Here is a 12,424-nt window from a genome sequence, read left to right as displayed (position 1 = left end):
TATATCTACTGTTTTGTCACTAATGGGAACATGTACCATTGATATTTGTCTTTAGTTTAGCTGACATATGGATTGGCATCCTATACCTTAAATCAGATAATTCTCTGAAAAATGTTCACCATCATCTGCTTAAATGATTGTTCGGTTACACAGCACAGAAAATGTGCTATTGACAATTAAGTAAACACTGACCATCCATTCTTTTTCTAACCTCTTTATCCAATACTGACTAAAAGTATCCAATATTGGATACTTTGTCATGGGGGACATTGCCAGAGCCTTTTCCAGGAAGCCTACTGATACAACTCCAGTCCATCACAGGACATAGACACACTTTCACACCAGAGCCAACTTTCCCAGAAGCCAATTAATTAACCTACCAGTATGTCTTTGGATTGGGGGAGCAAACCAAAGCACCTGGAGAAAACCCATGTACAAACAGGGAGAACATACATACTCCATACAGACAGCACTCTGGGAATTGAACCATGGCCCCCAGCAATGTGAAGCAACAATGCTAACCACTACACTACTGTGTCGTTCACTATAAAAACACGCTATTTGTAATAAATTAATGAACAACATTTTTTCTATTACCAGGTGTCAATTCTTAATGTCCTAACCTTCTAAACTATTTCTTTAACTACTTCCAACTTCACTTTGTAGGGATGCAAGAAGTCACAGCACAGTTCAGTGTAGTGTCCAGACAGCAGAGAGTCACTGAAAGGCTGTCGTTCTCTTGGCTCTAAAACCCAGGCGAGTCTGAGAGGTTTTACACCTTGTACACAGCCAGCAGCCTCCTGTGTCAGACAGAGGGGCAGGCTTTGAAACATGGAGGAATTATATCTGACTGAATTCTACAACTGAATAATTCTGTTTAACTTTGAGGCAGCTTCTGGGGCACCTTCAGAGCCCTCATTGTTCGGGCTTTGGATGGTACAATTCATCCTTGTCTTGTCTTTCATCCTTGTATTGATTCAGGGATGGAGTTCATGGATGTGAAAGTCTTTTGACTTTATATCATGTACTTTATGCACAATTGTGTCTTTGTACAGTTTAGTAATTGTTCTGAATGACAGTGAATTTGAAAGAAGGTATTAGCTGAATTCCTAATGGCTTGAGGGTCAATTGCAACTCACAATTAACTCAATTAGCTCAAGAACAATTAGCAATTAAAATCAATGACAAACTGCCTTCCTCTGTGGATATCCTTTATGGTTTTATTTTCATTTTATGGTACTTGAATCTTGAAACACTCAAAAATGTACTTTTTTCCTGAGCAACAGACATTTTTCCATTCATGTCATTTAGAATGATGCCACCTAGGAGGCTGCTCTCTGTCAAATATTGAAAAGGAGTTTCTGCTTTAAGGAGCTGAAAACAGACCAAGCTGAAGACTGACAGACAATGGACAATGCTGCAGTGGAAATTCTGGCTCTTGTTTTAGGGCTTGCTGGCATCTTTCTTTTAATCCTGGCGAATGAAATAGACTGCTGGAGGGTAAGAGACCCTGTTTCTAGGTCAAACCAGACATCCTTCCGAGCTCTGCTTTATGTTTGAGTACATCAGCACAAACAGGCCTGTTACTTCACTGTATTGCATGTCTTCTACAATACCATCCCACAAGTTGTGTTTACATTACTGTAAAATATTTTGAAACTGGCCTTGGAAAATATCTATTTCTACTCTGTCTAATTGTTTTTAATTTAAAAATACATAATCATAAATCAACAATGTTTTTGTGATAGCTTTGAATTTGGTATTTCAGAACATACAGTAAGAAAGGTTGTAAAGTAGAGGAGACTCAGCCCATCTAAACCATTTAGTGAATGGAGCCTAATTGTTAGCTTCTACCACATGGGTAGGCAGCTTGTTCCACACTCCCACAAGCCTTTGGATAAAGCAGAGCCTCCTGTTCCCACTTTGAAATGGACTTCCAGGTAGTTTCCCCTTTTGTCCTAAGATGTTTGTTCCACTGTTCATTCAGAAGAAATCTGACAGACTGCCTTTGTCAATGACTGAGAATTTTGAATACTTGAATCAGGTGCCCTGGTAGTCTTCTCTTTCTGGTACTAAGAAGGTTCTTTTTTATGCCTGTCTGGAATGATTCCAGAGCAGAAAAATATTTTTTGTAACATGATGACCAAAATTATACACAGTATTTTAAATGAGGCCTTACTAATACATTATACACCCCTTGATTTCAATTGAATTCTATGCTTTTAGCAATATAGTCTAACATTTTGTTTGCCTTTTTTATTGCTTGCCCACATTGGGAAATGCAAGAGATGTGTCAACATAAATACCTAGGTCTTTTTTCACAAGCAGCCGCTTCTAGCTCAGCATTTCCCAATTTGTATGTGTAGTTTTTATTTTTACTACCTGCATGGAGAACCCTGAGACACATCACGGATTATCTGAGAGACAACCATTTTCTTCACCAGACCCTATATGTAAAGGTAGAGACACACTTTTTATTAAATTATAAAATCATAATATTTAAAATGATTGAAGGGTTTGTGTTTGTCTTGACATATTTTGAAGATTCAGTCCCAGGAGAGCATCTGTGTCTATAGAACACAAGAAAAATTACAAACTGTAGCAGGAAGGTTGCAGGTTCAACTCCCACATGGAACACAGGTTCAGTAAAGCTTCACTCACATGGACAGTTTGTTACAAGATCTTCTTTCATAGGAAGCATGTTAAATTCTCTAATAAACCTCCCAGAATGATTATAGTTTTTGAAGAAGAGTACACTAGTAGACAGTGTTGTGCTGTGCACTCTTGTAGGACAGCTTGTTTTAGCCTCTGAACTGGTGGCCTTTATTTATGTGCGAAATATTGTGCATGTGGCTGTTGAATTATTACATAACAAAGTTATGGTTAGCTGGAAGGATGGTTGATTCATAAATGGGTGTTTTAATAACTAGCACAGTTGATTTGTTTCCTAAGTAGATATTTTCAATAATTGAGTACTGTATGTCATCTTTCTCAAGGAAGGAAACACAAATAATTCTGAAAAAAACAGCACTGTCATGTTTCCTTTGCCTAAGGATGTGAAACAGAGCTGCTGTTCTGACACAGCAGGCAGGCTCCTGTGGTCCTGCACGCACATTAAGTAAAAGATCAAAGCTTAGCACCAAAATGCCAAGCCCGTACCTCTCTGAGCCGTCTAGCTGCATTAGAGCTCTCCATGCTCTAAGTAGGGCTGGCTAGCACACTCTTTACACACGGAAAGGGCAGATCCTGTAAGTTCATGAGCCCTGGGCAGATCAAGGTATTGTTTATGGCCAAAGAGAACTTTGGGAGATTATTTCCAGAAAATACAATACCTCATTTGCTCCTCTGGGAATTATTTTCCCAGGAAAAATATACTGTATTTCCACAAAGATATATATTAAGGCATTAGGCTTAAAAATGTACATTAGCCTGCTATTTGATGTTTTGTATTGATCCAAATTATTGCAAAAAAACTACTAACCTATAAACTCTTTAAATTATGTTATCTGTACAGCAAACAATAGTAAGAACTACAGTAAAAAAATACATTTCAGTCATGTTGTCCATACAGTAACTACAGATATCTAAAGTAAACTTTTTTAACCTACTGTATAACAAAACAATTGTATGGACTTTCATGTGTACTGTGATGCACTTAGATGCATCATTGGTGATGTACAGTATCCTGAGGTCATGGGGTGTTTTGTCCAGCACGCTGTCGCCCTCTTCAGGGATTTCACTGCAAAGCCCCTGCAGCCCTGTTCAATAGACATGCACCTTGCCCTCCAGCCCCTTGATTGGCACTGCTCGTCCCGTGCGACTGGAAGCTCCAGCAAGATGGTTTGTTCAGATGTTTCAGACCAGAGGGATGTCTCTGTGATAATGACTGGAAATGTCAGCCATCAGCTGCCTGTCTCATGCTGCGGCCAGGAGTCCTGTACTGATGCTGGATGCTGTTCTGCCCCTCCCCTGCCTTGACAAAAGCTGCGTCCTGCCTTGCTGGGTGAAGGCACTTGCAAAATCATCAGCAAAACTATTATGGCGATCTGCCAATTTCTTTCCTGGGGTACTGCACATGATGTTCTGGGGTATGTTCTGGGGTATAGCCAGCAGCCATATCACCCTGCAACTCACAACTGGCAACCCACTGAAGCTAAGCAGGTGTGAGCCTGGTCAGTACCTGGATGGGAGACCTCCTGGGAAAAACTAAGGTTGCTGCTGGAAGAGGTGTTAGTGGGGCCAGCGGGGGGCGCTCACCCTGCGGTCCATGTGGGTCCTAATGCCCCAGTATAGTGACGGGGACACTATACTGTAAACAGGCGCCGTCCTTCGGATGAGATGTAAAACCGAGGTCCTGACTCTCTGTGGTCATTAAAAATCCCAGGGCGCTTCTCGAAAAGAGTAGGGGTGTAACCCCGGCGTCCTGGCCAAAATTTCCAATTGGCCCTTACTAATCATGGCCTCCTAATAATCCCCCTCTATGAATTGGCTACATTACTCTGCTCTCCTCCCCACTGATAGCTGATGTGTGGTGAGCGTTCTGGTGCACTATGGCTGCCGTCGCATCATCCAGGTGGATGCTGCACATTGGTGGTGGTGGAGGGGAGTCCCCATTACCTGTAAAGCGCTTTGAGTGGAGTGTCCAGAAAAGCGCTATATAAGTGTAAGCAATTATTATTATTATTATTATTATTATTATTATTATTATAGTATGTGACCTTACGCGGGGTTGTGGGCAGTGTGGAGGCGGTGCCCTGCAGGAAGGGTGATGCCTGGCCTTTGTAGTAACAGCTGTCCCAGTTCCTTGAAGATTAAGCACAGCTGTGCAGGTTCTACAGTATAAAGGTACACTCACTGGATAGCCCCAGAAGGGAAGTATCTTTTCACCGGCGGTCCAGGAGGGGATTGTAGCTGCGTATAGAGGAGTTAGTTTGCGCACGGTGACGTCATCGCCTACCAGCGCATAGCAGGGACCTCAGCTGCGTGGGTTGAGGGAGGACTCCTTTTGCTCATTCGGCGTGTTCCCTGTTACATTACACCGGAGACCCGGGTTTGTGCCCAGGTGTTGCAGGACGAACCGGCGAGGTGGAGAGCCGAGGGCACAAGCCTGCGCAGAACCGCAACAGTCACATGCGCAAAGCGTTCTTTTTCTTTTCTTTTTTTGTTTTCCCTGTCACGTATCCTCACCAGGGCAGGCACTCCTTTTTCACACACTGAGTTTTTGTTTTGTTTTTGCCTTCCGCGCCCTGCTGTACCAGACTGGACCCCGCTAAATAGGGTACGTCCTGTCTGGTCGCCGCTGTGCTAGCAGTTCTATTTTTTTCCCATGCTGGAACCCGTTAAATAGGGTAAACCCAGCCTGGAGGTCGCGATGCACAGCTGTACACCTTTCTTTTTGGCCTTTTGTTTCATTTTCACCCCTTCGTGTGTTATTTGCAGTCCCTGCTAATCCCACACCGGTGATACCGTCCCTCAATTAGGGATGTTGACTTTTTACCGGTGCTCGCCGTGGCTCTGCCTACTACACTGTTACGGGTAGTTTCTGAGATCAGTGACAATAGAGCATGACTATTAAAATACTTTATGATTTCTGACTTGGGTTGGTAAGTTTGGGATTTTCTGTCACTTTCTTTGACTGTTTCAATGTTTTGTTTCTGAAAATCACAGTGTGCTGTAAAAGCAGATAACCCGTATTATTTGTACCAGGGTTCTTTCTTTTTTCTTTCATTTTTTAGTCTTACAGTTTAGTCCCTATGAATTGGATTCAGATATTTATTCTTACTAATCATTTCTCTTCTTCGGCACAATGTAGGAAATCAATGAAAAACTAGGATATTATTTAACAAGCAGCATTTCAAATCAAGGGAAGTAATGATACATTTATAAGTGTACCTTGCAGACCTCTTTTAAATACTGTGTACAACTCTGGTCACCATATTATGAAAATTACATCGGTGCCCTGGAAACAGTCCCTAGAAAAGAGACCAGCTTTATTCATGGTCAAACAGGAAAGTTGAACACAGGTTAAAAAAACGTAACCTTTTCCAGTCTTGAGCAGACGAGGCTAAGAAAACACCCAGTACTTTTAACTCCTGAAAGGTATTGAAAAAAGCATTAATGATCCTATACATTAGTTAAGAATCCACAAGAAAAGAAAGATCCAAGAGCACATGTAAATTAAGAGTCAAGGATCTACAGTACAATACAAACCAATTCTTTACACATAGGGTGGTGTGTGTCTGCACAAGCTTCCCAGATACTGTGTGTTATTGAATACTGATTTAATCAGCTTGTTATAATAAAAAAATTTAGTAAATTAACTGATTGGCTTATTGTGGTACCATTTAAATACTTTTTCTTTCCATTGTTCACTTGTTATGCAAGTTGTTAACATCCACCCTTCAGTATTCAGTTTTTAGCAGGGTGTTATCGCTGAGGTTCCCTCATATTTGAAAGAGTGGGGATACTAACCCAATGTCTTGGTATAATTCCAGTTAAGTCTGACCTTTCAAATTCATCATGCTCTCAAGCAACACACTGCTTCCTCACTGAGCTGCTCGCCAGTGAGCAATGTAGTCTACTACTACAGAAGGAGCTGAAATGTAGTCAGTAAGGCAAGTCCCCCTCTTATCGCTTAAACACTTCAGGGCATATTGTAGTGTAAAACATTCTTCAAAAACAAGGTATCATCATGTGTTCTCCACACAACACTACCTGAGCAGAGCAGCTTATTTCCAGCGCTTGGAGTGGAGTGTCCAGAAAAGTGCTATATAAGTGTAAGGAATTATTCTTTTCTGTGTTGTCTTATCGTTCTTTTGTTTCCAGCACGACGCAAAGGACCAGTTCTCATCAGTGGGCCTAAGTGTCAGGTGTCGGGGCCTGTGGAGTGAATGCGTCTTTGATAACACAGCAAACATGTGGACCTGTGACAGTCCCCTCTCGTTCCTGGGAGACCTGCCTGGTGAGCTGTTTGTCTGGAGCTAACTCTGGGACTATTCCCAGCGTCAGCTCCAGAGATGAGCTGGCAGCTTGAAGACAAGGCAGTTGTATTACTAAAAGGAGGATGTTTATAGTTAGGTGCAATATAAGGCAGTAAGGAAGATTTGCAGTATATGATTTGTTATGGGTTACATTTTGAATGTGGCAGAAGTAAATATGCAATATGCTGTAAAAGGTCTGATGTGTAACACCACAGGCTGAACGCTGTGGTCATAATATTGGTGGTTTGAACGTGAACCACATTATCTGATTGTAACCAGGATCCCCCAAATGATGGCACACATTTGGACCAGTTAGATGGGGATTAGCTGGCCAAGGTTTCCTTAGCATTTGAAGTAAAGTAAGTCGTTCCTGGAATCTGCTGGGTGCCTGCAGGTTTGTAGTGATGAAGAGAGACATCAGTCTCACAATGGGCATGACCTAGTGTCCTCTAAAGCACTGTGCTGCTTCAGATGAAGAATAGCCCTGACAGAATGGCATGTCAGAAAGGCATATCTGCATGCTGTTCCTTTCTCCATGTTTACAGTAGTGGTGGTAGGGCATTAAGCTAAATATTAAATTGACAATTCTGAATCTGGGTGCTTAGAAAGTTACAAAAGCAGCACTGCTGACTTTGAGCACTTTCAATAGGTGAATAGTGCCAGAATTCACCGAACTTGAAATACAGTAGTTCCTTATCTCCTGAATAAGATATGTACAGATCCCCATGAACATATCTTTGCAAGAGGTTTGTGCATTTACATTAATTGATAATAAAAAACTTTGTTCACTTGACTATGACTTTAATTTTCTTAAGGTGAAATGCAATACATAGTGAGCTGGATTAGAAGATGGATTTAGAGTACATTCAGTTTTACTATGGGCATATCCTGTCTTGGGAGTCATCCGAGCCCTGTCCCAGGTATCTCATATGGGAGGATGGTATTTAAGCACAGTGTATGAAAATTGAATTATTTATTTCTGTACATAATCATACTATGATATTACCAATATCTGGAGAATATTTAATTAAACCACTTTTAATAACTTTTTTCTTGCATTGCAGCTCTAAATTGGAATTGTTAAATAAACTCAGATTTACAAAGACAGCTTTATCACCAACATGGAAGGTTGAGGACTGTGAATTCCCACAGAGGAGATAGGAAATTGGGGGTTACTGCAGCTCTTTTTACAAAACCTTTCCAGCCATGTCCTGGTAAAGGCCTCTGTGTGCTCAGACATTGATACAATCTACAAAATTTACTTTGGAGTAGTGCATTACTTTTACTTAACCAGGTTACTGGAGAACAAATCCTCAATTATGGCAGCGACACGCAGAGTGCCCATTCAGCTATCCACTCTTAGAAAGCTTCTTACTCCTGGTATTGTAAATATTATGATTACCCAGAGCCTACACTGGAAATATAATTAGTGTACAAGTCAGGACTAGACTGTAGATGTATAACCTGTCTGTCACAAGGCACAGATGTAGCAGAGCACACAGGGGCAATGTAGAAAGACCAATTAACCTAGCCTAAATTGTCTGGGAGTAGGTAGAAATATGATCTCACAGGCAAGAACCTGCAGACTCCAGTCATAAGTATCTCCATCATGAAATGAAAATCTGTCTGGCTCCTGCCAATGCAACCAATGTGGTACTTACCCATCACCAAACCCCAGAGACTTCTGGCCACAGTCACCTAAGAACACATTAACAATGTATGGCTTATAGAGCTCAGCCCGTGCTCCAGTCTCCCATACTGGAGAAGTTTTATTTCCTCAATGTCCTGACAGTCTGTTTGAACATCATTTCCCTCTCTCTGTAGTGGAAATGGTTGTAACAAGGGCTGTGGTTGTAATAACCTGTACAGTCTGTATCTTGGCTATCCCGGGACTCATTTGTGGAATGAGGTGTACAAAGCTCATCAGTGACATCCAAAATCAGAAAGTCAAACTAATCCTGAGCTCCGGCATTCTCTTCCTCTTTGGAGGTGAGTATTGTAGCATTGCACTGACAATAGAATATTCTCATTGTGCTCAGAACACATTGGGATTCGTGTCCTTCGTGATTTGTTTTATGACACAAGTAAATGCACGGTTTAATTAATAACATAAGTTCTAACAAAAAAGAAACCTTGGGGCAAAAATGTAATCATCTGAAATGTAATTTAAGAGTATCTGGGGGTATTATTAAAAAATATTATATTGTAGTGGACTGCTTCTACTCTAAATTTACACTGATGTACAAACTCCTACGGCATTATGCTTCTTTATGCAGACACTACAGGGCTATCATCTGAATGTAATTGTTTCAAGTAAATAGTTTATCTCAATACATATTTATTTTGGGACAATAAAAAAAGTATTGTTTACCTTCACAGAGAGGAACAATTTATGTTAATGATGGAATACACCTGACAATGAGACAATTAGATGTGAATGGTACAGTAGATGTAATTTATAAGCTACCATTAATCTTAACCATACATGAGCAGTTAATTTGTTCTTTGATTTGTTGCAAACAAGGTTTTGAAGATTCTGATAAACATGAATCAAAGACTGCTAAATTTCAAGCTTGGTTTCATCTCACTCAAACTAAGCTGTTTAAATACAGTTGCAATAAATAAACACTAGCAGACATTTTGTAGAAATTGTTGGTGCTCAGACCATACATTCACTAACTTCAAGTTGTGGCTTAGATGTTTAACACTTTCTCAGCAGTGTATATCTACTAATCTTTGCACAAATAGCACTTATAGGAAAAAGATGTGTGAGATCATACAGTATGTTATCAACATAATACATCATACAAACATACATTCACATTTGCATTTATTTAAAACAGTGGTTTTTAGGCTTCTATTCAATCCACTTCTAGGATAAAATGTTTGAGCAAGAAGTTTTGTGTTTTGTAATGATTAATGCTCCATGTAGAAACATCAGTATATTTGGGAGGGAAATTAAAAGTCTTAAAAATATGACAGCAAAACCCCATTAAATACAAGATTAGAAATCTTGGGTAGATAAATGATTTGCAGGACATAGTGCTTTCTGTTCCTTTAGGGCCCTTTAATTGATTAACAGGACAGCAATTAGGTTAGCACTGCTACCTCACAGCCTACAATCCTGGGGTCAATACAGGGGGGACCTGCATGGAGTTTATATCTACTTCCTTGTGTTCATGGGATACTTCAGCTGTGGCTGAAAAAACACTGGTCTGTTCATTTCATGGCCTTACAGAGAATGGAGAGATTTAAGTGCCTCTATCCCCTGAACAATCTTTAGAGTCCATGCAAAAAGAGTGCATTTACAACACTAAACCGTACAATTTGTTGTAGGTGTATCTGGTGCTGTTGGACTTCTCTGGTATGGTGCTGACACCTTGATCAAATACAGACAAGAGGTATGTATATAATCAGTCTAGTTTACTTCAATGATCATCATGGGTAGGCCTGATGAATGACATTCAGTGCTGAGCAAGCACTTATTTTAGGACTGGAGTCAGTTGTACAAAGATAAATTTGCATTACAGACCATATTCACAGACCTTTCAATCATCAAATTATGCATTTTGATGTGTAATATTATAAACAGTTACTATTTTGGATTTTAGTGTACTCACATCTTTGGTGTTTAATGTTAGCTAGAGATTAGGGTGGTTGGGGGAATTCTTCTTATATGGTGTTTTAAAAATACGTGATAATATCTGGCTACAACAGAAAATGCAATAAGCTTTTAAAATTTGAACTTTTAGAACAAGAAGTGCATGTTTTTTTTAATTTATAAAATGGTCAGTACTTAATGTTTAATGGCCATCAATGGTTATCAGCATAACCAGAAAAAAATATTAATTATAATGAAGACCTGAATAAACTTTAACTATCCTAAGTTAGAGAACCCTGAATTATTTATTTGTCATTGCTTTGCCTGAAAGTGATTTTGTCTAACAGGTTAAATTTGGAATTCCTGGGGTGACTTATGAGCTGGGCTTTTCCTACTGGCTGGCAGCAGGGGCAGTGGCCTGTATAGTGACTAGTGCAGTAACACTTCTGACACAGCACTGCATGGCTCAGAGGAAGGCAGACTTCAGGTCTGGACCCACGGTACTGCCTCTAAGCCATTGGAGTCATTTGAAATACCCAGGACACAGAACTGAAAATGGTCAAACATACATATAACGGGACATTGCTGGGCTACTCTTCATTCTGAAGACACTGTCAATTCTAGTAAGTGACATGGGAGTAAAGTGAATTACAAGGTGGGTTGCTTGAAAGAAACGTCCGCATACTGCTTTTGGAATATGCTTTTGTTTTTCCTTTTGTCTTTTTTTTAATTGCCCAATTGGCAATTTAATATTCTAATATTCTTAGTACTGCCATAGCTTTGAGAAAATCCTTTAAAAGCAAAAAAAGGTTGCCTGTGCAGCTACACATTATGCATGACCTGTGCTTCTATAATTATTTCTACTTCTGTGTATCTGTAAAATTCTATGCATACACAACACTCTGCAAAAAAAAAAGAGACACACTCTAACATTATGTCATGGCCAGTTATCAGTACCAAGGCATAGTTGCTCTCACAGATGAGAGGTGTCTAGAGAACAAATACATCCTACAGTATGTCACAGCTATGCAGATAACCAGACAGATATGAAGACAGAGGGCAAAAAGCAATTGTCTGAGGCCTCAGGCATGGCAGTGTCTGTTACAGAGACCCATCCCAAGCCAAACAGGATCAACCATATCAGCTGGATTTCAGCCAGAAAATGTAGTTCTGTTCTTACATCGCCTCTGCAACATCCAGCCCTCACAGTCAGATCAACAAGTCTAGTCTTTGCGATCAAAGGAAGTTACTGCATATAGAGAGCTAGGTACCCACAAATAGGGAGTTGGCATGCATATTTTTTTACAGTAGGCAATGGAATAAGTACTGTATGAGACGAAACTTGAAATATATGCTATCAAAGTGTACCAAACTGCCCACTGTCTTAAGCTGGTCATTATTAAAATACAATAACAGTGTCATAAGAATAGTTTCCCCCAGAAATAATGGGAAAACTAAACAAGAGAAGATTCTAAAGGTACAGGTTTGTCAGCTTTACCTTTTTGTTTTTAGAGAACTCAGCATCTTCTCATTTTGTTTCTGAATCCTTGGGGAAGCCTGTGGAAATCAGTCCGTCTGGTTAATATAGAAATAATCAGTTACAGTACTAACATGGGAGCTGTGCTCAATCAGTACTCCGCTAGCTTTGCTGTCATGTTCCCTCTTTTGCTGTGATGCTGAAACACAAGGGGAACTTGAAACCAGTTTTCTCTTTTACTGCACTGGATGTGTTGGGGGAAAAAAAAAAGTAAATGTGAGAAAGCATGTTAATTTCTCCACATGACAGACTGAATTATTGTAAACATCTACAATAGATTAGCATACAGTAGCTCTTGTAGCCGAA

At 40.1% G+C, this 12,424-nt stretch overlaps 1 protein-coding gene across 1 annotated transcript; it reads left to right on the top strand.

Annotated features, from left to right (window-relative positions):
• The first annotated feature begins 4,718 nt into the window (after window positions 1-4,718).
• Window positions 4,719-11,348, top strand: LOC107075491 (claudin-16-like). Its single transcript, XM_069183953.1, has 5 exons — window positions 4,719-5,278; window positions 6,826-6,961; window positions 8,805-8,969; window positions 10,317-10,381; window positions 10,929-11,348. Exons 2-5 carry the CDS (start codon window positions 6,916-6,918, stop codon window positions 11,154-11,156), a joined length of 504 nt encoding a protein of 167 aa, XP_069040054.1. The 5' UTR covers window positions 4,719-5,278; window positions 6,826-6,915; the 3' UTR covers window positions 11,157-11,348.
• Window positions 11,349-12,424: the final 1,076 nt, after the last annotated feature.

This window comes from Lepisosteus oculatus, chromosome 25 (assembly GCF_040954835.1).
Source record: "Lepisosteus oculatus isolate fLepOcu1 chromosome 25, fLepOcu1.hap2, whole genome shotgun sequence".
Classification (NCBI taxonomy): Eukaryota; Metazoa; Chordata; class Actinopteri; order Semionotiformes; family Lepisosteidae; genus Lepisosteus; species Lepisosteus oculatus.
Note: the sequence above shows the minus strand (reverse complement) of the source record. Positions and strands in the feature narration are given on the sequence as shown.

Coding starts and splice junctions, on each gene's coding strand:
- LOC107075491 (XM_069183953.1), top strand. CDS start 6,916: ATGTGGACCTGTGACAGTCCCCTCTCGTTCCTGGGAGACCTGCCTG. Junction 6,962..8,804: donor GTTCCTGGGAGACCTGCCTG/GTGAGCTGTTTG, acceptor CTCTCTCTGTAG/TGGAAATGGTTGTAACAAGG. Junction 8,970..10,316: donor CATTCTCTTCCTCTTTGGAG/GTGAGTATTGTA, acceptor AATTTGTTGTAG/GTGTATCTGGTGCTGTTGGA.